This window comes from Pseudoliparis swirei, chromosome 18 (genome assembly GCF_029220125.1).
Source record: "Pseudoliparis swirei isolate HS2019 ecotype Mariana Trench chromosome 18, NWPU_hadal_v1, whole genome shotgun sequence".
Lineage (NCBI taxonomy): Eukaryota > Metazoa > Chordata > Actinopteri > Perciformes > Liparidae > Pseudoliparis > Pseudoliparis swirei.
Window position 1 is genome coordinate 25,474,401 of NC_079405.1, and position 24,676 is coordinate 25,499,076.

Here is a 24,676-nt window from a genome sequence, read left to right on the forward strand (position 1 = left end):
TGAAACACCCTCGGGTCCAGGAATAGCAGAGTGCTTCTGCTGCTGCTGTGTTTCTGACAACACACACACACCACTATGTAGTTCCCAGTTCTATTTCCAGAGGGGGCATAGGGCAGGGGTCATTCACTTATTTTATTATATTCAACTTTGACTTCCAACTACTTTTTATTACAGGTCGCCATAACATAATAATTACGGTAATGCTTCAGGCAAAGTTTTAGGATGCTACTTTTAAAAGCAGAGTGTTCCCCTGTCTGTTTGTGTGTGTGTGTGTGTGTGTGTGTGTGTGTGTGTGTGTGTGTGTGTGTGTACATCTCTCGGGTACAACAGTGGTCCAGTCACTCACTGTCACAGTATCGACTATAATGGAGCGTCTCGTTTAAACACTTTGAGAGGAGATACATTTTGAAATGTTTAGCTCCAAAGGGTTTAATGGAGATACATTTACATTTGTAGTATATTGATATAAAAACAATTATAATTTAAAGCTATAAAGACTGTTTACAAGCATAGTTTGAGACATCTTAGCATGACAAAAATGTATTTTACCCCTTTTTAATACATTTTCGGCAAAACTTTTGTTCCGTCTCCTAATCAATGTGACGGCCTGAACTGTTCCAACATACCGTCATTAGGTAAAAGTAATTATTTATTTTTTATTAAAAAAGGCATCTGTGTGAAAATTTTTGGCCAATGGTAACTTAACCTCTAAGCTCTAATTTTATAATAAAAAGTATAGTATATCATTTCAACACCGTCTCCAGAGTGGCTTAACCTGTACTTTTTCACCTTAAGTTTGATGATTTTACACAATTCTTATATATAGATATAAATATATATAAATTAAGTGGAGTGTAGCATTTGAAAATGGTCAGCAAATTACTTACATGAAAAAAAAATCTATATATAGAAGAAAAGAAAAAAATCTCATATATATACATATATTTTTCTTCTTTTTATATATAAAATAAAATCTCTATATAAACAAATCTATATACATTTTAATTTAAAAATAATCAATATACATATTTGTTTCTTCTTTTTATTTAATTCCGCTCTTACTGATGTGTTACAGTATATAAACATGCCCGACACATTCTTTATTAATTTCAACATGACACTTTATTTCTCATACATACAGTATAGGATGGGCCTATTTAGTCATATTTCATGAAGAGTATGAAGAGAGGAGGCAAAGAGAAAACAGCTGTATTTAAATATCTTTTCAAAGAAAGAAGAATCAAATATTAACACGTCACACTGCTGAATGAAGTGGATCTAACACACATTACCGATTCCCACTGATGAGAAAAGAGCTACAGTAGATGAGAGCTACAGTAGATGGCTACAAAATGTTATAGGTTCATAAATATAATATAGTTTGAATAAATTTGCTTTTCAGATCACAAATTTATACCATTCATTTTCAACTTACGGAGTACATTTTATGAAAAATACATTTAGGACCCCCAGTGCACAGCAGTTTGGTCTTTGATTTCCGGTTTTCACCAGAAGGAAGAAGCTCTATGAAGCTGGATGCTGAGAGGATGTGAACCCATCACACAGCAGGGTCACATTCCACCGCGGGCTACAGTTGGTATAGTAGAAAACAACATCACGCATGATAAACAATTACATTCAAATGAGTCCTCGGCTGGCCAAAAGTACAATAAATGACTGTAAAATGATCCGTCTAGCCTAGGAGACATTTACTTTCCGTTTCCTCGAGGGTTTAATGGATTATCCGGACCTTTTTCTGATGTTTTACGACACTATTAAGACTGATTACTTAGAAATATTCTATGACGCATTAACTACTAAAAAAGTTTCTTTCTTTTTCACAAAACCAAGCACATGAAACGCATTTAAAATCATTACAAATACACACAAAATATCCACCAGCATGAGACCTGCTCACGCCGACATTCGAAAACCGCAGCGGCCCAGATGCTGTTCACACACCGCCGACCTCACTTTTCACAACTAATTAAATAGTGCTCACCTGGACAGTGGGAGGAGGTTAATTTTTTGATTAAATACGTGTCATGTGGTGGTTAGTACGGGAATAAAACGAGAACCTCATGAGCACACCTCTATGTACAGACTCGCTCTCACATAGACTGCCAGTAGATGTCGACAAAACTTACTCATTTTATTTACTTCCCCCAATTAAAAACCCTGTCTGTCATAGAGAATTAAGGCTTAAGATGTTCGTAAAGTGCTCCGTACGACACTCAAATCCTCCACGACTAAATGTGGGAAAAGAAGGATTGGATTTGACGACCACATCATCGTCACACATGTCGGAGGTTTCCCAGCAGCCCTCGGGTTGGGTCGAATTGTTCTTTCAAGGTCAGCACGGAGAAAAAGCGACATAAAAAAATCGACGGAAAAAAAACACGACATATATGACATCATTCCAAATAACCTAATTCAGTGACATCGGGAACTACTTTCAGGTTTTTTTCCCGATTGGACTAAGCTCACCACGGCTCAACGCTAGCGCTTCACGTTATTAGAAAGCACTTTTAAAAGGTTTCTTCTAACCCAGCTTTAGTTTGGATAGCAAGAAAAAAAATATACAAATGTCTGTGAAATCAAAGGCAGATGACGACGGACTCTTGCTATAGTTTACAAACACACATTCCACTGGCATGTAATTAATACGTTTCAAATGACGGGAGCTCATATAACATCTGTGTGTATCACGAGATCAACAAGCAATTACCTCTTTCATATAGTTGTTCTTTATATCTCAGAAGATACAAAATAGTAATTTAGGAGCTGTATATATTCTGTAAAAAAGTATATCTCGGGAGTCTTTTCGGGGTTATCGGGGGAGGAGTTTACTGCTCGCGTTGGACCAGAAGTTTCATATACTAAGTACAGCGTGACCGTAGTGTTATCATCGGGTGAGTCACCTCCAGTGCCAGTACTGGGTTTAAAGTTCATGTACTGGTGGGATCGGTTACAACTCGGGGAGCTTGCCAAGGCCTTTTCACACTGTGCAGCTACAGTTTGTCTCTTTCCGCTGAGGTTGCCGTGTTTTGCTTTTGCTATTGAGGTCACATTGTATCCACGTGTGTCTGTGAGGCTACAGGGTAGTGTGTGTGTGTGTGTGTGTGTGTCTGTGAGGCTACAGGGTAGTGTGTGTGTGTGTGTGTGTGTGTGTGTTCTGCTGCTTCAGACCAGGGTGCCTGGGTCTGCACTGGGTTCCTTCGGGGTCGCCTCCTGCACCTCTGGATGAGGAGTCTCCTGATAGAGAGAGAACTCCATCGACCTGTCGGGGAGGCGAGACAAATCAATACAGCGCTCCGGGAACAAGAAGAATACATTTTTCGCGATATAAAAACTAAATTGTCGTAATTAAAGACGCCCATTAATGAGAGTTCACGTTCCGTCTGTGTAAGCTTCACGTGGCTGCCGTCTCTCAGGCAATTCAAGGACGTGATGAGGAGATGAGACGCCGGCGCGAGGCAGACGGCAGCGCGCATAATGCCGACCAGGCAAAAAACAAAACGCAAACAAAACAAACACAAGCGCGGTTGTAAAGGTCACGGGATGATCGATGGATTGGCCGGGAATAGAGCGAGAATAATAGCACCATCCTCTGCTCAGAGTTAGTGGAGACACTGTGAGGGAGTCTATTTGCAAATATGCATGTTGGTATTTGTCTTCTAAAATGTATTTTAACATCACGTCCCTTAAAGTGACAGTACATCGTTCTTCTGCTGTGGAACCGTGAATGATAAACTAACCAATAGGCTGTGGAGGAGACGAAGCAATGAGAGGAGGAACTAAACACTGACCTGCCATGCAGCGGGTGACCGTGGAAGCTGGCCGACTGGGGTATCTGAGACCTTTGGAGGTTGGCCGGTTCCCCTTGAACAGACTGGGCCTGGTGCACCAGCGGGTGGGGGTGCGAGAGGCGCGAGACGCCTGCCTCGTGGCCCTTCGGGGCAGCGGGGGGGTAGCCGAGGGCGTTCCTCAGGTACCAGTCCCTCAGCCCCTCCAGAGCCAGGGCTTTATGCAAGCTCCGCGTCGAGTCTTCCGGGGTCGGCAGAGAGAACTGCGGGGGTCTGCGGCTGAAGGAGGGGCCCGACAGCTCGGTCTGGTAGGGGTGCAGGTTGGGGATGGAGGACGTGGCGGTGCCGGAGTCAGGGAGGGGAGAGTCGTACGCCGACAGCAGGATGGCATCCTGGGGATGCTGCTGCAGCGGGATGAAGGGTCCGCACGATTTGGTCCTGGTGACTTTGACCCTGCGCAGCTCCGCTTGGGACCCTCGGAGGACCATGGGGCTGTAAGGAGGCGCGGCGCTGGGGAGGTTCACCTGGGAATGGGAGAAGCCGTTGGCGTGGGGAGGCGCCGCCGCCGTAGAGGAGCGAGGGGAGGACCCGTCCTGCCAGATCCTGCCCGTGGACTGGTACAGGGGCTGCTGCACCGGCATCCTCTGCTGCTTGCCCCAGATATAGTCCATCAGCATCTCGTTGTAGCCTCCGCCGGCGCCGCGGTCGCCCATGGACAGACGCATCTTGGCCTGGTCCACGGAGCCGTCGGCGTGCCTCTCGGGGCTGCCCAGGTGAATGTGGCGCAGCTTGCCATCGGTCAGTGTCTCGGAGCTCTTGTAGGGCCCTCCCCTCGGGGGCATCCCGTTTCTGGGAGCGGGGTCGTCCGGGAGGCTCGACCTATCCAGCAGGGCCTCGGAGCTGTTGCTGCGCCGCGCCCGCGAGCTGTACGGGCAGCCGCGGCGGTCAGAGGAAGAGCCCTCCGGGGCCAGCGGGATGATGTAGGGCACGTCCGAGCTGCCGGACCACTGCTTCAACCCGTTGCCGCCCGACACGTCCGGCCTAAAAAAAAAGGCAAGACGTGCACAAAAACAAGCTTCCATCAGGACTTGGAGCAACCGTGGATAAAGACAAAGAGATTTTTTTTGTCAGAAACCATGTCATTGCATTTCACAGAAAATCACTTAAGATGGGAACACAATTTGTCTGCTTAAAGACGGTGAGCTAGAGCCGCCGGCTGGTAGCTGAACACGACACTAATCGTCGTTACGACCCCCGACTCTGTGTCTGCATTTAACTCGAGTCATTAAGCCATTTCTGAAACGCACAGTTATCCCAGCAGGGGGGGTAATCACAGATTACCTGACGTGAACGCTGATGGGAGCGGTGCGGCCCAACAGAGGAGTAGCCGGAACGCTTCGGCCTTCAATGTTGGACGCACTTCTTGGCAGAGAGTGAGCCGGGCTGCGAGAAGCAACGCAAGACATACGGACGTTAACGAAAAACAAATCGGGATTATGGGCGACTTTGGTCGGCAGGTCCGTCTTTCAGTCAGGGGGGGTCGGCGGTTCAATCCCCGCCCTAATCGATGCGTCCTTGAGCAAGACACTTAACCCAGAGTTGCTCCCTGAAGCCGTCTCTGCGGTGTGTGAACGTAACATGATTGTAAGTCGCTTTGGATAACAGTGTCAGCTAAATGACGTGATGCAACAATGTAATAATGTAATGTGATTATATCCACAGGACGCAGCGCGTGGGCCACTTCCATGTACCTGACGGAGCTCGTGACGGAGTTGCGGCGCGTCCTCATCTCGTAGTAGATCTCCACCGGCGACAGCTTCCGGCTGATCCTGTGGTCGGGGCTGCCCACTGTGAGCCGCGGCTGAGACAGAGAGCGCTGGTCAGCCGCCACGCTGGGAGACGACTCTGTTGTGAGGGCGAGGAAAAGAAAAAGTACAAGTCACGACGAGCCGAGTGTGCTATTCCGGGGTTCTACAACAGAAATGTGATGGCGCGTTTATCCAGAAGCGCACACGAGTCTCCCGCCCGCTGAGCGCGAGTGATGTACTTTGAATGGGGAGCTGAGAATCCAGCTGAGCTCGTTGTGAATACGTGCAGTCTGAACTCTGGTGACTCACCGTTGTCGTGGGATGTGGAATCTGACATGGAGCTTGTACTCTCCGACATGACGGTGTCCTCTGGAAGACAACAACCCGTTCAGAGTGAACTCTGTTCGCTTCACGCGAATCCAAAAGCTGAGATTTTATTGTTTTCCAGAGCTTAAAATGTGACTGACCATGTGTCTTTGTTTTGAATTCACTTGTCCCAGACATGTGCGTGAGATCCTACCTGTGTGACACCCCCGGTGAACCGTCCTCTTGCTATTTGGGATATTTCGGTCCGCCTCCGAGTGTCGGTACAGGGCCCCGGTGAAGATGGCTTTCATCTGCTTCCTTTGGGCCGCCTCATCCTTCAGCCGGGGACAGACGGGCGCGTTAAAGACACACGGCGCACGCGGCGGTCCGGCCGCCGCGTAAACACAATTGATATTCAAGGTGTTGACTTACCTCCGCCTTGGCGTTGGGCGGCAGGCCAGCCCTGCACTGCACCGGTGGGGGTTTCTCCCCCGTCTCCAGGGGGAAAGCATGTGGCAACTTCCCAGTCAGCTCCTGCAGAGGACATTCATTAGACCCCCGCTAACTAAAATCCCTCCTCTCACTGGCCTGCGAGGTCTTAAAAGTGGACCATAAAATGACACCACTTTACAGATTAAGGCTCCATAAAAACCCACCCCTTAAAACAGTCGACTGCACTGAAATAGGCAAATATTAATTAATATGAAACACTTTTTTGTTTTTTAATCGAGAGGTTACATTTTCAGATCAACCTGCAATATGCTGCAGTCTCGGTAATTAAACGAGGTAACGCGCTGCAGTCGTCTCAACACTTGTGGATGCCGTGCACGTATGTTAAGTGAAGGGAGAGCTGCACTCACGGCTTCCTGCAAACAGACGTGTTTGAGCTCTCCCACTCTGGAGTTGAGGAGCGCCTCCAGGGCCTGCTTCCTCTCTTGCAGAGCCGCAACCCTCTCCGCCTGCAGCTTGCCGTCCTGGCAGCCTTGAACATCTTACACAGCACATTTTTAGGGGGAGTTAATTAAAGTTTCAGGCTGGCAACACTCTATATTATTTAGAGTCCACAATACCCACGGGGAAAAAAAGCGAACCCACAACGTGCATCCAAAGCCTGATACACCCATTTCCTCTGGGTCATGGGGCGCCCATTGTTGTTGTCCCAAAACTATTAAAAACTCAACAATGAGTCACGGCGTTCGCACTGAGTCACATGATCCCCGTTGCCTTGTCCAAAGGAAAGTGTCCTGCTCCGTTTTCTTCAGTAGGAAGTGGAACCAGATGATTTGGGGAGACAGACGGTGAAGAGACGGACCAACACATTGTTGTTTTTTGTCTTTTCGTGGGATTTGCTGACAATATTAATAATAACAATATAGAAAAATGACAGACTTCAATTAACGAAAGCCGTCTGGACATGTTGGGTGCAATCACCTGAATGCAGATAAGTTCCAACAAAGACGTTCCACCCTTTCAAACACTCGTAATCAGAAACGCAGCGTTTTGGGGTTTCTACGGTTTTCACAATGATTGCTTTTGCTAAAAGTTGCTCCTTTCTCACAGTCCCTCAGCGCTCCGATAAGATTACCCGACAGCTGTGGGCGGCAGCAGTGAAACAAAAGGCCTTCACACACAGCTGTTTTCTCAGCTGGCTACCTTGAGAAAAAAACACTTTGTTTTCCTTCTCTTCAGATGTGAGAAAGGGGGGAGGAGAGTAACACAGAGGCCATTCCGGGCTTGTCCAGACAGAGAGTGTCCGGCTCGACACTGCGAGGAGTCGTTCGTACTCACCAGGAGCCCCCAAACCCATGGATGTGATCAGATGTCCTTTGACCTCCATGCGATGGAACTGTGGAGACTTTACAACTCTCGCTCCCAGCCACGCCCTCACCTGCGGGAGAAGAAGCAACGGAGACTCAGCAGAAGGCATCGACAAAACGCGTTCGGGTTTGCAGCCACGTGTTTTCTGCAGGTCTTCGGTCAATGGTTGCATTTCTAGCAGGTGGGCAGTACGCCTGTCTGGGTGTCTGCTCGAGCCGATCCCACCAGGTACCATCGGGGGGAGCTACCGCCCCTCAGTGCAGGTAACAGTGAATAGTGAATGATCCTTCTAGTCAAGAATAGTGGGACACTATTTAGATCTTTCTGCAAAACACACATGCAGAATCAGAGATTAATAAAAAACTGATTTTGCACATAACATTTATAGATCATCAAGAGATTAATAACAGTCTGAAGATGACTTAACTTGCACCTGAAGGCATTCTGGAAGTGAGAAATACTCTAATATTAGCACTCGGAGACAATTAGAGACCAATTAATTTGCAAAGACAAGGGAATGAGAATCAGTAACATGAATAATGTATGAGCAGAAACCTAAAGCCCTCCGTGTTTTATGTCTCCATAGCTCAACAGCTCTAGCGCTGGTAGAGAGCCAGAAGCAAAGCCAGGAGGAGTAAAATGCGACGTTCAGCAGAGTTTCCTCTTTCCTGCTGTCATAAATATCAAAGATTACACCAAACTCACTTTGCATGGATTTGTGGTCACTCTGTTGTGTCGCTCTTACATATCGGATGTTGCCCGACGTGGAATAAGTAAAAGAGAAAAACCTCAGGCGAGAAATGCGGCAGTCGTAAAGCGAGCAGCGGTTCACGTGATCCTAATGCAGGATCTTTACGAACAAAGCCTCTTCCCCCGAGGCCCGAGAGAAACTCGACATCCAAAAATAGCGAGCGCATTTTTTGCCAAAAGCCTCCCTCGCTCAACGCGGCCATAAACACGCGCCACGCCGGTCGAGTAAATCATAAAACATAAAACGACTCCATTCAGCCCTCAAATCGAGACGCGGGGCGTCGGAGGGCCGGAGCAAAGCGGTGCGTTCTGCCAACGTGCACGTCTTTTACAAAAGGGAACATTTGTCCGTCGGTGAGTCCCGAGCGGCGGTCTCCGGCTCTTTATTGTGGTTTGTTTATTGGGGGTCGGTCAGACGTCGCGTTTTTGTTTTCCTCGACCAGAAGCAACATGAAGAGCGAGGCTCTCTTTTGTGTTGAAGGCATACTTGAAACGCTTGTTTGCGTCGGTCCCCACCGTCCCGGGAACTGAACCAGTGACTGCTGTTTGCCCCACCCGACAGACAAGTAGGGGCCTTTCACACAAACAAATGGCAGTTACGATCGCAAACACACACACACACACACACACAAAGCTCGACACATGAATCCTGTTACACTAAAGCGACGCCGGAGATCACCCAATTTGAAGTCAATCTAGTATACTGAGAAGGACCCCGAGGCACCGGAGTCATGGCCGCTCCGCGTCGCCCGACTGGGCTGAGCGGTGGGTCCGCCGAGACCAGAAGACGCCGAGAGGGGGCCGGAGGGACGCGGTTGGCCCTCATCGGCATGGTCGCCGGAGACAAAAGGCCGCCTGAAGAACAACGGCTTCGCCCAGCAGGCGCGATCCTTTCCCGCTCAGTAAAATGTGTTGTGTTCAGGGCCCTGGGTTTGACCTGCGTCATCGCTTTTGCCGCCACTCCTGTGCAATAATACAGTAATTTATGTTCTCCACAACACGCAGCTATGACCGGTAGCTAATAGCCGACCGTGGCCTCAATCAGAGGAGGATCGGCGGTCCGATTCCCCGGATCCTCGCCAGTCCATGACGATGTGCCCTTGGGCAAGACACCAAATACAAGGTGTGTGAATGTTGTATGACGGGGTGAACGACGACGTGTTGAAGCGCTTTGAGTAGTCGGAAGACTAGAAAAGGGATATTCAAGTACCGTCTATTTTCCCTTTAATGTTGGCAAACGTGAGCAGGTAAATAAGTCTGTTTGCTCATTCGTCGGCTCCGCCTACTTCTCGACAGGACAACACATATTTAAAGGCTTCAACACACACACTCACTTTTCACACATTTAACAAATCCCAACTTCTGCACCTTCCGTCCTCGTGGGTCTGCCGTCGACCGACGACATGCAAAACATCGACACTCGGCCCGTTGTAGTCTATTGTTCTCAGAGGTTACGCATCCTGCTGCACCTCCGTCTCACTGCACTGTAACCGGCAGCTCTTAGATCCTTCTGATGAGGTCTCTGCAAAGAGCTAAACAAAAGACTTACAACAGAGTGAGTGCTTATCTCCAAGCAAACATCAAAGCATCCGGAGCTTACCGCGATGATCGAGTTTGGCTTTGCGACGCGGACGGACGACCCGCTGCGACAGGTCGCCCCGTAACCGCGAAAAACGAATGGCGCACCTGGAGGGGACCGGGGGCTCTCACCGGGTCCAAGTCGAAGCGCTTACTGCGCGAGACATCTGGCGTACGGATGTGCCCAGAGAGGTACGGCCAGGTGAGGCCCGCAACAACAACACGAGGCGGGGGCATCACATTCCAGAGAGGAGCCTGCGGGAGGTACGGCGGGACAACGAGGGATCAGATAGCCGGAGTCACGGGGAGATACGGACGCATGGCGAGATCGTCAAAACACATGGAGTGTGTGAGAGAGAGAGAGATAGGGGGTGTAGGGACAGGCTCAGGGGGTGATGGTGGTGGTGGAGATAACACTGTGGGAGCTACGTTGATTAAAACATGAGCCCCCCCCAGTGCAGCGCAGCGCGCGTCACACAAATGCAAATCAGCGAGGGGGGTTTAATATGCGAGTCCGGACGGGGGCTCAACACCGAGGCCTGTAAGGTAGGCCCAAAACCCTCCAAACTGCACCGCACCGCTCTCTCCCCCGTCGGCTCACGAGTCATCCGTATTAGATCCCTACGAGGCCGAGCTAAATTCCTACAGGCAACAGCTTAATAACCAGTTTTCTCATCCCTGGACAAACACGACGCCTCCCGGCTCTCTAAGAGATTCACTCTCTCTCTCCGCCGTCAGCTTTTTATCTGGCCCGGGAGTGCCGGGAAGCGGCTGCCGTCGTGAACAGCGTTTCCATCACAGATGTGTTCATCGCTTACAGTACGGCACAAAGTCTTCACGGGAGAGAGGCGCCCCGCAGACGGGAGGCGCAGAGTGTTGCGCCGGTCTCGTTCGACGGGGCAATGAAACAAAAAAGGAAAGGGGGACAGAAGAGGAGCGGAGATGTCGCCTCAGACAGGCGAGGCGTTCCCTGTTGGTGTTGACACAGCTGCTTGTTGGTACACATGGTAACCAGAGCGGCGGTTACACCCGTACACAGGAGTCGGATCCGGGTTTCTGCGTGAGAGAGAGATCGGTGTCGGTCAGACACATGCAACCGATTCCTTGCCAAGGATTTACTAAAGTACCTCCACCTGACCATCCCGAGCAAAGAGCTGCAGAGGGCTTATGGGAGGTCAGGTCACCCCCATCTCCTACCCCCCCCCCCTCCCCCACACACACAACCCCCACTAATATGCTCTCTGTATCCACATAATACTGATTTATAGGGACAGCTCAGTGTCGTCCAACCAATCACGTGACTCCCCCGTCTCAGCCTCCGTGGCCTTGACGCTCAACTTTGCACGTTAGACACGGCCACCGCGGCTGAATCAAAGCAATCCTGGCGATTGCTATCCACCTGGATTCTGCTAAACTGAGGTGGTGGTGATAGTGTGTGTGTGTGTGTGTGTGTGTGGGGGGGGGGGGAGTAATAAAGAAAGGAATGCGGAGCTAACGTCCGAGGGGATTATTCGTATGCATGTTTCCCTTTGTGCTGCAACACCTGGAGGGATTTCTGTACGTGTTCCTATGTTGTTGATTGTTATGATCCACTGTGGCTGAGATCCACTTGGTTTGGTTTTGGAGGAAGTTCAAGTCTTCTTGTGATGTTCAGCCACGTGCACGAACATCTGCACCAGCCTGATCTGATGCGTTGGTGCTTTTTCTTTCGGATAGGGGGGGGAGTCACCCACATGTCTTCTTCTCTCTTATCCACTAAATGAGAGCACAACTGCTCGAGTGTTATCCACCATTTGATAGAGTCTAAGATTTGCTCCACTGAGCTCACGCACTAAGCACCAAGGCGCTGTGGACGAGGCCAAAAGCATATTGTCATTTTAAACCTATATGCAAATGTGCAAGTAAAAGGGTTTGCAGAGAGGTGCGGGATCCAGATCAGCGGGTGGCAAGTGTGAGACCTTTCCACACACACACGCCACTAAATTGGCCTGCCAGTCAATGTGCTACTGAACTAAATACTCAGTCAGGCTGTGTCTTCAGGGCCTGTTAAAGGGATCAGTGTCACCTTGGTGTCACAGATTGGCAAAACGATTGCGCCAAAATGGGGCAAAGTCCATGGTGTTTGACTGTATAGTGACACTTAATATAAATGTGATAAACCACAGGCGGTGGCTGTGGTTTATCACATTGGGTCGAGACAGTTGTCCCTGAACCCCAGGGTCGGTAGTTTATCCACACGACTCCCATTGTCCACGTGTCCCTTAGCGAGACACTCAGCTGGTTGACACGGTTCCTAGTTGCCAGGATTAATGCAGTGGTGACATTTTATGTATACCTGTAAACTACCTTTATGGGCCAGTAAAACAAATTTAAATAAAGAAGAGTGCCACAACAGCAAATAGAGAGGGCACATTGCATTCTACGGCTGGCAAGTAAACAAGAACCGCCAAAATAAGAGCCATCAGCAGCCTCGAAAATACTTGGCAGCAAAGTTCACAGACAGAGAGAGAGAGAGATGGAGAAAGATAAAAGGAGAGAAAACAGAGAGAGAGAGAGACAAAAGGAGAGAAAACAGAGAGAGAGAGAGATTCCCAGGTACACGAGGGACGGGCTAACTGCCCTGAAGGCACCAACTGACCCCCCCACAGACACACACACATGTTCAGGAATCTGTTAATAATAGGGCTTATGGCTGCTGCACATGGGAACGGGCCGGATTCAAAACTGAGCACAGTGGAATCGATGAGACCAGCAACAACGCAGTAACAGGGATAAGTTGTGTGTGTGTGTGTGCGTGTGTGCGTGTGTCCCTACCCCCACCACCCCAGCATGACACAGAGAGCTGGTCCATTTGAATTCACGCGCATTGCCCTTCCAACGGACAGACGCGATGTTCTTCCCCGGAACATAATAGCGCGCGCGCTGCCGCCTGGACGCCGCACATATTGGATTTCATCACATTTACAGGCGTGTTGTTGAAGCACAGCGTGGAGAGCGTGCACAGCATGTGTTGTTACCCCCCCACCCCACATATCCCATTAGAGCCAGGCTCTCTGAGGCTGCAGCCATCCTGCATCTGCATAGTCGGTTGCGGACGGCTGCTAATAAAAAACACACACACGCGCACCGTGCTAATTAATGAACACATCACAGGTGTGTCGCCGACCGACACGACGCCCAGAACACGGCGCTGCGTTCACGGCGCGAGACACGCGCGCGCGACCGAATGATATTATAACAACAGAACCACGGAAAACCACGGCGTATAACCTCCGTAATGTAGGCCATGCTTCTTTCTCTTGACAGAGAATCTGGGCTGTTCACAAACACACCCAGACGGGATGAGAAGGACATCTTGGAGCACCCCCCAAATATCTTACCAGAGAGCATGACCGATGCCTTCGGAGGTCTCCATGGTCCTCTGTAGCGAAACCAAGCACAGAAAAATCATTCCTGCATGCGACCACGGGACAAACCCCCACGCGCGCCCCCCCACCACCACCTCGAAGAGAGAGCTTCAATTAATTAAACGTGCGCTACTTTGTGATGCACGCGCAGGGGGGTGGGTGGCGGGTGGAGGGGGGGAAGCCCGTCGCTCATAGTGGCTTCGTGTCCCAATTGTAATTCACCAGCAGCCTCGCGACCTCCGCCGTCTCGGAGCCCTGCGCATCTCAGCAGACCTGCTTTTCAGAGAAGAAAGGTTTCCCTTCTGCGCCGGATGACACACCACCCTCTTGTTACACCGCCGCGGTCTCCACACTGTCACAGCGGCTCCGACGCCCCTCCCAGATGGAACTTGCCTTCAGTGCGCGCGTCACTTAAGCCCGTCATACACATGTTGTTCACCATGTGTTGCTTTGGCACGCGCACAATGACGGCGAATAGTAAATAAAAAAAGGGGGAATAAATAACAGAATAACTGAAATTGTGTGTCGTGCTGGAGAATTCCTTCTCCTTAAGAGTTTATATATATATTAATATAGAAATATATATTAAAGAATAGTAATATACATGTATACATATTTGGATTATTTAAATGTCTATATTTATGATAAAACGTCTTAATATGAAATAAATGTGGATATCTTTTTATTTTTAAATTATTCACATTGTGCACTGATATAAATATATAAATTGAAATGCCTATATTTGAGAAACACATCCTATATACACGTACACACTACGGGTTTAAATTAAGGATATCATTTTGGAAAACAAATTCTACAAAAGATAGCACTTTTATCTCAGTATTGTTAAGTTTTATCATATTCCAGATGTTGAATCTGCCAATCCAAAACCATCCGCTGTCTTATTGAGTGCAAATGCATCTGCATTAGCCCAATAAATTATGTTGAATGTGGAAAGAATATCTCTCTTTGGGAGGAGTATTTGTTTTAATTATTTTAATTATTTTACAGAGCAGTATTAGATTCATTTTATAAAACAGAAAAATCCAGCGAACATGAAGGAAACAAAGAAAACAACTGCAAATGATGTAGCGTTCACAATATAATTTACTATTGAAACAAAGAAAGAAAAAAGCAGTACAAGATGAACACTTAACTTATTTAGTCCAAAAGACGTATGGTACACATGACAACACTGTTGACACGGTGTCCAATGTTGATGAGGGTTCATTGCAAGAAATCTCAGCTTCATTTTTGGGGCTGAGGGACAGAATTTGGGGTCAAACGACTATTCAAAAAGGTGTAATAAGGTCACCGATTCCTCAAGAGTGCGAATCAACCAACAGCACACTTACCACACGGAGAGCTGAAGGATTTCAGCTCCGTCCGTGACAATGCCCAAAATCTTGACACAACAGTCATGAAGAGAGAAGACCTACAACACACCAGTGGACGTCCGACCCCAGCTGGGTTACAACGTCCCGGCTCCTGGAATGTTTTGGTGATCCCTCAAAATGATCACATCATACTATTACAGTCTGGAGGTAAATCAGTAAAATGTCCTATCTATATCTGTATATATATATATATATAAAGCACGACGTTGCACCAGAGAATCGGTGGTCTCCGCTGCGTTTACAGATCGTCTTCTGCCTCCGCTGAGGGTTAAAGTCCTCGCAGCGCTCTGCAGTTGGGACAGACGCTCACCTTCTTGTTCACCAAGAAATCGCACGTCGACGCTCGCTCCAGTATGATGAGGTTTGTATCGGACAACGGCTCTTTGGGCGGCAGTCCCTGGCACACGACGTAATCCTCCAGGCCCAAAAGCAAACCGACCACTTCCGTCACGGAGGTGAGGCGCGCCGGGTACCGGTCGTACAGCGGGTGGGTGGGCAGCAGCGGCTGCTTTTGGACGGTGACCTGGTAGCAGAAGCCCGGGTCGATCAGCACGATGGCGTCGCTCAGGCTGGACTGTTTGGAGCACTGGATGAGCTGCAGCTGCGGGCCCTCCACCATGATGGCATACCACAAGATGGGCATTGCAGAGGAGCGCAAAGACTGGAGCAGAGTCATAAGCTGGTTTTCTATGTCCGCACCACCGACAGGCGGGTTTTCAGCCAGACTGAAGATCTGTGTGATCTGCAGAGAGCAACAGAGGGCATTATTATGTGGATAGATATAAATTATTTATATTTATTAATGTTAATATTCTAGATATAAATATTATGTATGATAATATATTATATTAAAATGTAATATATATATATATATATAAATAGTTTATATATTAAATTAAAATGTAATATATAATATATATATATATTAATATATTATATAAATATTATATTAAAATGTAATATATAATATATATAAATAAAAGTTTAAGCAGGACAATTACCATGGGCAACTCCTCCTCCTCTTCTTCTTCATCATCATCATCATCTTCTTCTTCTTCCTCCTCCTCCTCCTCTTCGTAGTCTTCGTCATCTTCGTCGCTGTCGTCATCCTCCGCCATTTCTTCGGCATGCTTTTGACCATCCTTGGGGGGGGGGGGGGCAATTATGAATTAACTACAGTAATTCATGTGCAATTAAAAACATAGAGTGGAATTAAAGTGCAGATATCTAACACATTTATATTGTTTTGTATTGGCTCACACAGACATTCAAATATTTCAGAAACCTCTTAGTCAATGCAACAGCATCAGAAACTACAACATTCAAATTTGCCATGACAAAAGAGTTTCAAGAAAAGGAAAAAAAGAATAACTGAAAACTTTGAGCATCACTAAAGTTCAATGAGTGTATTGGCAGAAGTTTGTACATGTGTGTATTTTACAGCTGGTCATCTCAGCAGCTATGGAGGAAGCAGAAGTGCAACACTGATCTGAAACATGTTCCTGTAGTAAAAATGAGACGGATCCAGAGGATTGCTTTCTACTGGGCGGCAGGCAAGTTGGGGTCCGATCCGCCTGAGGAAGGTTGAATCCCTGGCAAAAAAATATTTTGGGCTGAATTTAAAAATCACCTAATGAATCATCTTTATCCCTCTGCCTCATCGGCAGTGTACGTGAGACAAATACTTAAATCTGAATATATGCGCGCCATCAATATTTGCACTAAAACCAGGATTATATGAAAATATGAAGCTTAATCCAGTCTTTGCCAGAAGACACTGTACCTCACAACAAACACTGCAGTTTGCGGAAGGCAGTGGCGCCGGTGAGGTGGCAAGCACCACGAAATGAAACATGCCGATACTGTTAAGACAGTGTAGGATACAGTTTATTTTTCTCTGACTACTTTGTTGGCTCCTTGTTTAGAGATGTAAGGGCCAAAAACACCCAATGCTACTGCAGTGATAATGAGTCACGAAGGATCCGATATTTTCATCTAATTGAGTGACAAAACATGTGATAAAGAAGAGATGGGTGACCAGGAGAAGGAACAACCCGCTTGTCAGTGACATGCATCCTTTATAAGATTAATTTCCCTTTCGGGGGTGGCCCGGTGCCTGGAATGCACAGAATAGCGACATCCCCAGTTTTTTCTTCCGTCAAGCACCCTCCTCTTCCTCTCTTCGCGCCTACTGTCCGTATCTAATGTCTATGGTGTCAACCTGTGCAATGAAGGCAAAACAATGTCCCACCAAATGAACACATGTGCCTTCACATTGCAGACCCACAAAGAGGGCAGAGGACAGGGGGGAGGACAGACGACAGACATCCATACACATAAGCACACTGTTGCTAAAAGATCCAACCTCGAAATGGAACGCAGAGGTACAGATTGCTAATCACCATGGACTGGTAAAAAAATAAATGAAAAAACCTGGCCAAACAGGGTTGGAAGCAGGCCTGGATTCATCCCACTGGGCCACAGGACAAAAAACAGCTTGACAACAGAAACACAAGGAAATGGGACGAGGTGCCAAAGCATTCGCGAAGGAAAGTGTAAACAGGAAGCTGTGGTGACTCACATGATCGGTTAGGTGCAATAGAGCAATTAAAAATCATAAAGTGACATTATATACATCCCAAGCAAAACGCTCCGGTACTTAAAAACAGACATAGACGCACTAATACCAATCGCAAAATGTCAACACGTTTTTGGCTTAATAGGGGGAAATATGTGCATAATTAGCCAAACAAAAAAAAGGAGGTCAGAATGTAAACAAACCAGTTTAGAGTTGTTGTGGTTGCCGCTGATGTGGGGAACCCCGTCAGGAAGCCCATTAGGCAGTTGGAGATCCATCGAATCCAACTGCGGAAAGACAAAAAGTTGACCGTTACCGTGGTGAGATGAGCGTGACATCAGCACAAACATATAATAATCCATTTTTAAACCTGCGTAGAAGGCGGTTGGTTCTTAACATCCAGTCCATATAAATATGTGCTACCGCTGGCCGACGCAGTGGTCCAGTTTATCTAAAGCAGTGGAAAAATAAGGGATTAACAATAATGAGAAATTATAATTCTTTAACATTGAGGGTTTTAGCGGCAGGCGAATGCAACTATGTTAAAAAACCACCACGAAAAGAAAAATCAAAAATCAAATCAAAAATCACCAAAGTCATGGAGAACTCACCGGTTTTATGTTACAGTCGTCGTCTTCATTGTCGGTGAAGTCCAAGGCGTACTTCCGGCTGGACTTGTAGTGAGGTCGAGGCCGGCCCGGCAGAAATTGGCCATCTGGCCCGTGGTCACTGTGTCTCTTTTGGGAAGGCAGCAAGTGTCTCTGCCAAAATGTTTGCAGCGATATTTAAAAACCAAAACACGGTTACAGTTACATCCTGACGACGAGAGGAACAAACACATTTGCTCAAACGGAATAAAGCCCTACCATTGCCTGTCTCTGACACTGGCGTAGTCGACACTTCTGCCTCTTCTTGTTGCTGCCTCCAAACTTGGGTTTGTCTCCACAGAAATCACAAGTGCCGCAGTCTTTCCTGCAGAGACAGGCTTTACATTCTCCACAGGCCCGTCGCTTCCGCTTCTTATGCCACTGAATAATAAAGAAGGCGAACCCAAATGATCAAATCGCAACACACTGTGCAATTTGCGTTGGTTACGAGACACCAACATGTGTTTTCCATACACCTGTTTGTAATGCCCATTTTCAGTTTGCATGTTACAAAAATAAAACACCAGAAAATTGGGGAAAAAAGTCAATATTAAATTGCAAAAAAGTTAGGATGCTCGGTTGAGGTGGAAAAGTTGTGCACTGGAAACCGCCTTAATCAATAAACACGCAGGTGTAATCAGATCTGTGTGGACCAATGAGGAAGCTTTAACCTTCATCACATGGTTTTTCATCATTTAATGCTTTTGACGGGCACTCTTTAAATCAGAGGATGGAAGCATGCATTCTTTTGTGTTTTGTTTCGCCCGTTTTCTGGATTTAATATGACAACTTTGCGCTACATTGTGGAGTGTACTACTGGCTCCCTCTCATGAAACTTATGATTCATCTTTAACACCTGTCAAAAAAACTTAAAACCTAAACTGGGAGAAATTCTGTCTCCCCATTGCTGTGAATGTTCAATATGGGTTATTGTTCCAAACTGAACAGTATATTTGAACAACATTTTGACTATACAGAGAATACAAAATAGACAGCAAAGCATGATGTGACAGGTTTAGTTTAAGCAATCACGACTTTATTTTTGGGAAAGCGGGTTTTAAAAGAACTCACGTCATCGTCGTCGTCGGTCGACATGTCGTCGTCGTCGTCGTCGTCGTCGTCGTCAACATCCACGTCCACGTTGACCGAGAAGTTCTCCGTGTCGCTGCTTTTGAGACTCGGGTGCTGTGCCAGTTAAAACATGATCAGTTAAAAGGGGAAAATATGTTGCAATAACATTGAGTTTTATGATTAGAGATGGATGTTGGTCTTTTATTACAAAAACGTACCTGCGAGTCTGCAAATTCACTCTGTAAAATAAAAATGGATGTTGTGAGTACTTCAATGAATCCAATGAATTATTCAGTGTCAAAGGCAGAACTGTGCATAACTACACTTTTATTACAACTTTACATTGTGGAAAATTTGGAGTAACTGAAACAAGTGGGACCCTTACTGTAAAACATAGAAAACGGATTATTTCTTATTTATTTTAAAGATCAACCCTTAAAACTTATCTAAAAAATAGTTTTAAATGGCTGTACAGCAAATTAAAACACCGGTGGTGTACATGCAGAGTTCAACAAGAACGCATTGGCTTGCGAGCCCAGCACATGGAGGTCTTTGATCTGATCTCTTGTACATGTACATATTAGTGGAGTATTACCTGAAAACTCAGGCTGTCCTCATACATGTCAGGAATGTCATTGTAAGGCTTTTGCGGCAGGAAGGCGGCACTTCCAGGACCCTGGGGGAAGATACAGATGAAGAACATTTTTTAAAAAGGCCATGAATGCAAAAGTAACATAACAAACAACGAGAATCCAAATAAACAATAGCCGGTATGTACCCGGCAGCTTACCTTGCGAATGGGACATATACATTTGCGTTTCCGACATAAGCGTTTCCTAGATTCCGGGCTCTGCATTCCATGCTTGCAGTTGGCACACAGCCCACAGTTTATTGTGTTGTTGCATCCCAAGCACTGTCCACAAGGAATCCACTGGAGTTGACATGATAAGAAAAAGGAAAAAAGGAGAGATTTCTTGATTCAATAATATTCACCTCTTCCCCCCCCCCCCCCAACATTTTCATCAGTATTCTAATGCTGGAAACAACAAGATAATATAGATTGTCTCACATTCCCCAATGTTATAACACATTCAGTCAGTTTACACAACGCAACTCACTCACATAATAAATAACGTGTGAATTCTGAAATCCATGGTTTAAACAAGGTGTCGAGACCATCTTAATTTCCCCACGCTTAATATTTTTGGGTCGTTAAAAAGGGTGAAATGCTGCCGTTCATTCACACAACTTGTAGATCGGCAACGCTGTACCTTTCTGAAACGAACCATCGGATGTTCTTTAGACTTTGAGGCTGCTGGAATGAACAGAAATAAACGAAATTAGACGAGTGCCCCGAACTCAAGTTATTGTTTTGACGCAGAAGTTTCCTTTAGCATGACGACACGAATGACCCGACTTACCCCAACAGTTGGGACAGCAGGGCTTCTTCCGCTGTTTGTCGTACCACGTGCCTGTAAAGGAAATTCCACATCTGGCACAGATCCTGCAGGGAAGCATGATAACATTATTCATAATGCAACTCGACACAAAGCAAACCATTTGGATTTGTAAGTGTCCTGATAATCTGCAGTTAAAATGCTGAGTATGTGAAATCAAGTAAAAAGGGACTAACAGTGTGCCGTCCTCTGACCCGACTTCTCCATTTATGGAGGGGAGCGGTCGGGACGATGAGGGAAGGGGAAGTTTATTTGTTTCTCCAGCTGGTGGATCCTCGTCGCGTGAGTCTTTATTCAGCGTTCCTACTGCGCTGTTCAAGGAGAGACTCGTCTGGAGGTTTTTGGGCCCCAGACTGGGGGTGGACGTGTGGTGGGAGTCTGGAGTGTCCGCCCCGTCTCCTCGCTCCATCCAGCTGGACTCGGAGGAAGAACGCTCACGGACTTTTCTCTAACGGGTAAGAAAGGGGGGGAAAGTAACCGTTAAATAAACACAAACACACAAACAGACACAGTGTTATGAGTCTTTTTGTTTTTTTAAAGGCCTTTACCTTTGTTCTGTGTCGAATTCTTACGGGTGGTGCTTCGCCATTGTAGAACTTTCCTGACTTGTATTCAAAGGTGGACAAGTCCAGCTGTCCCTCCATCAAAGAGATCAGCTCCACTCGGCTTCTCACTCGCTCGCCACGCGGACTGTGAATAAATACATCAATTACAACTTCAAAGGAGCTGGATGACAACCACGAAAAAGTGAGACACCCCTTTTGAAAATGTGATTAGGGCTACAACGAACAATTATTGGAATTATTCATTGATTTGTCAATAGTTAATTCTACAAAATGTTAACCGCCAATCAAAAGGTTCCAAGAGCCAAAAGGTGACCCTGTTGAAATTGATAATTGTGTCCAACCAGTTGGAAAAAAACAAAGATATTCAAACTACAACCATTTAAAAAGAGAAAGGACATCAAATTCTCACATTTAAAAATGCTTATGTCAGCAAATGTGTTCTGGCTCAATTTTGACTCTAAAATTAGGGCAGAGAGATGCTCCCACTTGCATTCATAGCACCACTCAAACGTCAACATGTTTTACCACAAAGTAAATATAGACGATAAGATTGTTTTGTATACAACTGTACATTAAGATTATTTACATTTCTAGCCTGCAATATTTACCTCAGGTAATACACATCCTTCTGTCCGATGCTAGAGCCGGAGCGCCGGACGACTTCTTTGCGTTTCCAGCCCTCTCCGAGTATTGACCACTCGTCCCACCCTTCATCGGGATGTGATCGCTTGCGGCGGGGCATTGGAAACCTGAACATAAAACCAAGAGACGGGAATTACACACGCCAGAAATCTTTACACCACATGGGGAAAAAAAAAAAGAGGAAAACACGTTATGTGATGTATGTTGTTCCCATAGATTGAGGCCAAGTTGCTTCACGGTTTGAGTTGACCAGCTGATTCAACTGTAAACACCACTATTTACCCGTGTATACGATTACATATGATTATACTCTATTTCTAACCAAGCAGCTATAAACTCCAACCTCCATGCCAGTGAAACATCATTCCATTTCATCAAAACCTCTGTCAGAAAATGAGTCCAGCATCAGCACCACTGGCAGGTGAGAAGAGGAAATGATGCTTGCACTTGGCCAGGCAAGCGGAATCAAATCCAGAGTTAATGATGTGTGCTACCAGACAACAGGACAAGACGAGGGCAACCTACTTATAAATCTTTTTGAAGAGCTTCTCGCTGCCCGCTAGGCTCTCACTCCTTTCACTTTCTCCTGCCAGGCTTTCTTCGTCATTATCATCATCCTCAAGGGGCTCGAACCAGTCGACGGGAGGCTCGAAGCCGGCGGCCTTAGCCGCCTCATCCGCGTCCTCTGAGCCGGGGAGCTCCTGTGCGGCGACGCTGTTCGAGGCCGCCCGCGGCTCCAGTGCGGGTGTCGGTTCAGAGGTCCATTCTGCTTTCCCGCTTATCTTCTGTGTGCTTTGCCCCCCCGCGCCTTGCTCCACGGGCGCTCCGCCGGGGACCGGGGTCTTCAGCGGCCCTTCGTTCATTGTAGCACCCGTTCCCGGTTGTTTCCCCGCAGACAATGAAGACGCCCTCTGCAGTGGACGTTGCGTCCCATTGGGAAAAAAAGAAAGTTGTGTGTTTTCCAGACTGTCCGTGGACGCAGCCCACTCCCCCCCGACTGAGCAGTCCGGATTGGTGACAGCCCCTCAGTTGGTCATGGCAGCACCTGGGGAGAGAGGGGGGCAAGAGAAGTCGACGAATATAAAGTTGAAAACATGCTATACAGGTTTGTTTGTTTGTGTATTTTATTCAGTCAATCAAATCAAATACAATACAATAGTATTCGATATAATATACAAAAGAGAAAGACTGAAAAGGTATAGGTAGAAGCAAAAAATGCTTATAAATTCCTATCCTAAATTGAAATCAAAATAAATCAGAATATTTCTATAAAATAAAGAAAAGAAAAAAGAAAAATATATATATATTTATATATACTACCACATACATCTTCCATATAAATACGTTTTTAATCACATTTATAACTCTCAAGAATTGTTTTTAAAATAATTCCCTTGAAAACCAAAAAGGAGGTCGTTATGTCACTGAGGTAACGTAAATACGCGCGCGCTACTCAGACGTCTGCTGTGTGCTCGACAACGACTTAACGCGTGTACCGGCTGAATGGACGTGGTGACAGTCGTGCCTCCTATTTAGTAAACACCGACCGTCATGTTCAGTCAGTTCACAAAACAGGGTTTTCACACTTAAAGAAACGTGAGCTGACTCCAGCGATGGGTTGTAACGTGAGGAAATACTAAGCAGCCACACAAGCTAGCCGCGGATGCTCAAAGTGCCGTTACTGTCGGGCTCTGGTTCTCTGACATTGGTGATTGTTTCTCGGCGCGTAGTCTAGCGACACGCCGCGTAACGCCAGTCGCTTAAAGCAAAAACAATGAAGCTGAAAGCGGGAGTAACGTTAGCGCAAAGTAGTGTCAACGTTAGCCGCCGTTAGCTATAACGTCCCTCCGTGGCTCCTGCGTCAATATGCTGACACGGTTCCTTTGAGTGTAGCGCCGTATATCGCAACCAGTTTAGATTAAGAAGGCCACACAAACCTTTGGGGGTAATATCGACCAGATGCTTGGCACACTGGTCACAGACACTACTTTCCGAGGCAGCGCTAACGTAGCTAGCTAGCTGGCTCCCATGTAACTGCCACTAGCGGAAACGGTTGTGAAGCCAAAGAAGAACTCGACACCAAAGATAGTAATCGGCCCGGCGGCCCGCTTCGACCTCGGGCGAGGACTGTCAACATCAGACAGCGCTGCAGACGTGTAACAACTAGGTTGTACTTTACATAAACAAGTACAGTTTGTCCATTCGTTTGTTTTTAACGCTAAGTGGCCTAAGAAGTATGTGACGAAAACTTCTATTATCCAACATTAGTTAAAATACTAAACACCGTGAACAACAGCTTACAGGCCTTTTTTTAGCGACGGTATGAGTTAGCTAGATATATCAGCGAGTAATTTGGGCTAGTATTGCCATTAAATAATATTGAATGAGACATTTTTATTTCGATGTGTTATTGCCTACTCGTTTGAAACGTCACTCGTTAATATTCTGTTTGGGCCATGGGAAAAGCAGACTGCACAGGAAAGTAAGACCTGCACAATAAACAGGCGAGCGGGAGGGATTTCTCTCTCATCCCGTTTTCATACTCTTTAACAGCACGCTTCGTTTGTCATTTAGGTGCGCTGCGTTCACGGGTCATTCAAAAGAGGTGTGTGCGCGCGCTCCAGAGAGGCATTTGAAGGCAGTGGTAAATTAAAAAAGTTACGTTTTTCTGTAACAAAATGACTTATATGACTAATAATAGCTTGCTGTCGAAAAGGCTGTGCGAGACCACAAACCAATCTGTGTAGAAGGTAGCGCAATTCAACTCATTCACTGCTATTCAGGCAATAAACAAACATGGAGTAGACTCGAGTTTCTTTTGTAGTAGATACACATTTGAGGTGGG

General features: G+C 46.6%; 2 protein-coding genes across 2 annotated transcripts; both read right to left on the reverse strand.

The window, feature by feature from the left end:
* Positions 1-1,028: 1,028 nt before the first annotated feature.
* ccdc120b (coiled-coil domain containing 120b) lies at positions 1,029-13,772 on the reverse strand. Its single transcript, XM_056438019.1, has 12 exons — positions 13,447-13,772; positions 10,885-11,122; positions 7,709-7,808; positions 6,781-6,911; positions 6,353-6,454; positions 6,135-6,255; positions 5,924-5,983; positions 5,558-5,711; positions 5,148-5,249; positions 3,810-4,847; positions 3,113-3,280; positions 1,029-3,080 (listed from the first exon to the last, which is right to left on the reverse strand). The coding sequence occupies exons 3-11, from the start codon at positions 7,755-7,757 to the stop codon at positions 3,184-3,186; spliced, it is 1,854 nt and encodes a 617-aa protein (XP_056293994.1). The 5' UTR covers positions 7,758-7,808; positions 10,885-11,122; positions 13,447-13,772; the 3' UTR covers positions 1,029-3,080; positions 3,113-3,183.
* A 680-nt stretch (positions 13,773-14,452) lies between these two features.
* On the reverse strand, positions 14,453-22,733 carry mbd1b (methyl-CpG binding domain protein 1b). The gene is made up of 16 exons (XM_056438182.1): positions 22,357-22,733; positions 21,798-21,938; positions 21,172-21,313; positions 20,800-21,071; positions 20,588-20,670; positions 20,438-20,481; positions 19,957-20,097; positions 19,762-19,842; positions 19,385-19,405; positions 19,167-19,280; positions 18,315-18,476; positions 18,060-18,209; positions 17,819-17,899; positions 17,652-17,735; positions 15,872-16,012; positions 14,453-15,612 (listed from the first exon to the last, which is right to left on the reverse strand). Exons 1-16 carry the CDS (start codon positions 22,692-22,694, stop codon positions 15,139-15,141), a joined length of 2,469 nt encoding a protein of 822 aa, XP_056294157.1. The 5' UTR covers positions 22,695-22,733; the 3' UTR covers positions 14,453-15,138.
* Between the last annotated feature and the right edge of the window lie 1,943 nt (positions 22,734-24,676).

What these genes read in the sequence shown, in the direction of transcription:
- ccdc120b (XM_056438019.1), bottom strand. Translation starts at nt 7,757, where the DNA reads ATGGAGGTCAAAGGACATCTGATCACATCCATGGGTTTGGGGGCTCCT. An exon ending in ACGTCTGTTTGCAGGAAGCC is followed by an intron (nt 6,455 to 6,780) that starts GTGAGTGCAGCT and finishes TGTCCTCTGCAG; the next exon opens with GAGCTGACTGGGAAGTTGCC. An exon ending in TTCCACATCCCACGACAACG is followed by an intron (nt 5,712 to 5,923) that starts GTGAGTCACCAG and finishes CCCTCACAACAG; the next exon opens with AGTCGTCTCCCAGCGTGGCG.
- mbd1b (XM_056438182.1), bottom strand. Translation starts at nt 22,694, where the DNA reads ATGAACGAAGGGCCGCTGAAGACCCCGGTCCCCGGCGGAGCGCCCGTG. An exon ending in GGGTCAGAGGACGGCACACT is followed by an intron (nt 20,671 to 20,799) that starts GTTAGTCCCTTT and finishes GCTTCCCTGCAG; the next exon opens with GATCTGTGCCAGATGTGGAA. An exon ending in AGGACAGCCTGAGTTTTCAG is followed by an intron (nt 19,406 to 19,761) that starts GTAATACTCCAC and finishes TTTATTTTACAG; the next exon opens with AGTGAATTTGCAGACTCGCA.